At 45.8% G+C, this 2,500-nt stretch overlaps 1 protein-coding gene across 2 annotated transcripts in view; it reads left to right on the forward strand.

The window, feature by feature from the left end:
• LOC306859227 (coiled-coil domain-containing protein 171-like) overlaps positions 1-2,500 on the forward strand; it is a 472,225-nt gene that overhangs the window by 12,359 nt on the left and 457,366 nt on the right. For both annotated transcript variants that reach the window (XR_013783285.1, XM_079400145.1), the window contains exons 13-16: positions 34-192; positions 464-631; positions 702-857; positions 2,245-2,500. The exon at positions 2,245-2,500 is cut by the window's right edge and continues 255 nt beyond it. Coding sequence is in view for 1 of the 2 variants with exons in the window: in XM_079400145.1 (XP_079256271.1) it covers positions 34-192; positions 464-631; positions 702-857; positions 2,245-2,500 (739 nt within the window). In the remaining variant the exon portion in view is untranslated. The remainder of the gene's footprint in view (positions 1-33; positions 193-463; positions 632-701; positions 858-2,244) is intronic.

Raw genomic sequence — 2,500 nt, forward strand, 5'->3', positions numbered from 1 at the left:
CACAGTGTTAATCTGGTTTCTGTGTGTCTGCAGGAGTGTGAGGCTCGTGGCGTGTGTGTAAATGAAGAGGTGAAGCGTCTGCGTGTGTGTGTCGCAAACGCCGCAGCTGATCTGCGCAGCCTCAAAACACAACACACAAACACACAAACACAGATGAACAAACTCCAGCAGCAACATCACAACGACTGCCAGGTACACGCACACACTCGCATGCACCCACCCTATACACGCACACTATATACACACACACACACACACAAACTCGCATGCACGCACACTATACACACACACACACACTCACACTATACACACTTGCATGCACACACACAATACACACTCGCATGCACACTATATATACACACACACACACACACACACAGGAAGTGAGCTTGGCACTGTCTGCAGTGCTTGATATCATTAGTATGTTATTATTGGTTAATCTGACTGTGATGTTTGTGTTCAGGAGAAGCTGACGTTCCTCCACACGCTGTATCAGCGTCTGCTCGCCGGATGTGTGCTGGTGATGCCGCCGCACAGCATGCTGGGTAGCTTCTCATGGGAGGAGCTTAGCGCTGTGGTACAGGAGCATGTAGACAGGCTGACCTCTGACCTCTCCACCGCCAATCAGAAGGTGAGAAGAAGCTTATGTGAAAGATTCGCTTTAGAACTGTTGAGAGGTTGTGTATATGTGTGTGTTGCAGGTGTCGCGTTTAGAGAGTGTGTGTGAGGGGAAATCGGCAGCACTGGAGAGTGTGAGCACACAACTGAGACAGCGAGAGGAGAGCTGGAGCAAACAGAGAGAAGATCTCAACACACAACACACACACCTCAACAACCAGCTACAGCACAAGATCCAGGTACACACCCATACACAACACACAGTCACGCACACACACTCACACACACACTCACACCTCAACAACCAGCTACAGCACAAGATACAGGTACACACACACATACACAACACACTCACACGCACTCACACATACTCGCACACACTTACACACACATATACATACACAACTCACTCACTCGCACACTCTCACACTCACGCTCGCTCACTCACGCACACACGCACTCACTCTCACGCACGCACACACACTCACTCTCTCACGCACACACGCACTCACTCACGCACACACACGCACTCACTCTCACGCACACTCACTCTCTCACGCACACACACTTAAGCTAATGCACACCTTCAATCATCTGGTGAAAGGTCTGGAAAAGTTCTTCAGAGTATGAAAAGCAGAGTATGGAAAAATATTTTCATTTCCAGTTTTTTTTCCCCATTTAGTTTTTAGAATAGAAGATTCAGAATTGAATGAAAATAAGTTTATCATACAAGAAGTGTGTTTTCATGGCAGCTGTTTGTCAAACACGACTGAAGAAATTCAAGGTGCACTTTTTCATTATGCAAAATGTTTTGCGTTTTGGGTTTCTTCTCACGATATTCTTAGCACTGTATGGCATAGCCTAAAGAAAATATACAGACTGTTATGTGCACGAGAAACCATTAAACTTAAACAATGCACACTGAGCCACCTATTGTGCCATCAGCTCATTTAGTGGTGTGGTGTCTTGGCCGTCACAGAGTATGAGACCCAAGGCCTTGAAATATGACATACTGCCCAAACGAAAGCCACAATTTGAACCCCTTTTTTTTTTTTTTTTTTTTTTTATATATATATTTTTTTTTTTAACAAAACTATAATAGGACAATGCACATATCTGTATTATGCCATCAGCTCATTTCATGTCATGGTTTCTTCACCGACACAGAGGATGTGCTAAATTGGACATTAGGTCTTGATATTAGAGGGACTACCAAAAAAGTTTCTTTTGTGCATGCAAAAGCACTTAGAGAAAAACAATGTAAAAAACTAAAAAAAAAAATTGGTTACAGATGACTATAATATATACCAAATAGTGCTGTATGAACCATTTATGACCATTAAATATGGTCTGAACACCTCCTGAGAGCTTTGGAAATTTGAGTCTGGAAAAGTGTGTAATTTTGAAATGGAAAATGTGTAGGAACGTTGAATATAACACTGGAAGTTTCCAATGAAGTTCCACTTAAAACAATGCTGTATTTGTTTGGTACACATGCGTACTGAACCGGAAGATACGTCCTGAAAATCTTCGGTAGGAATACGCTACACCCCCAGTTAGTCCACACTGCAGATCTAGTATGCTAGTGTCTGTCTCTCTCACTCTCTCTCTCTCTCTCTCTCTCAGGATCTCAGCAGGCAGCTGCAGCAGGCCGAGGGGCGTGTCCGCTCTCTGGAACAGGAAGTGATGCGTCTTGTGAGTGCGAGCGGCGTGCTGGCAGGATGCGTGCTTGGTCTGCGCAGACAGGTGTGTGCTCTGGCCTGGCAGAAGGCCGTGCTGCAGGAGCGCGTGTGCGTTGCAGACGTCCTGAGGTCAGAGGTCAGCAGGCTGCTGCAGGCATTGGGTGACGGCGGGGTCAAAGGTCGTGGCGCGTGCAGGTTCC

Source organism: Barbus barbus (genome assembly GCF_936440315.1).
Source record: "Barbus barbus genome assembly, chromosome: 40".
Taxonomy (NCBI): domain Eukaryota; kingdom Metazoa; phylum Chordata; class Actinopteri; order Cypriniformes; family Cyprinidae; genus Barbus; species Barbus barbus.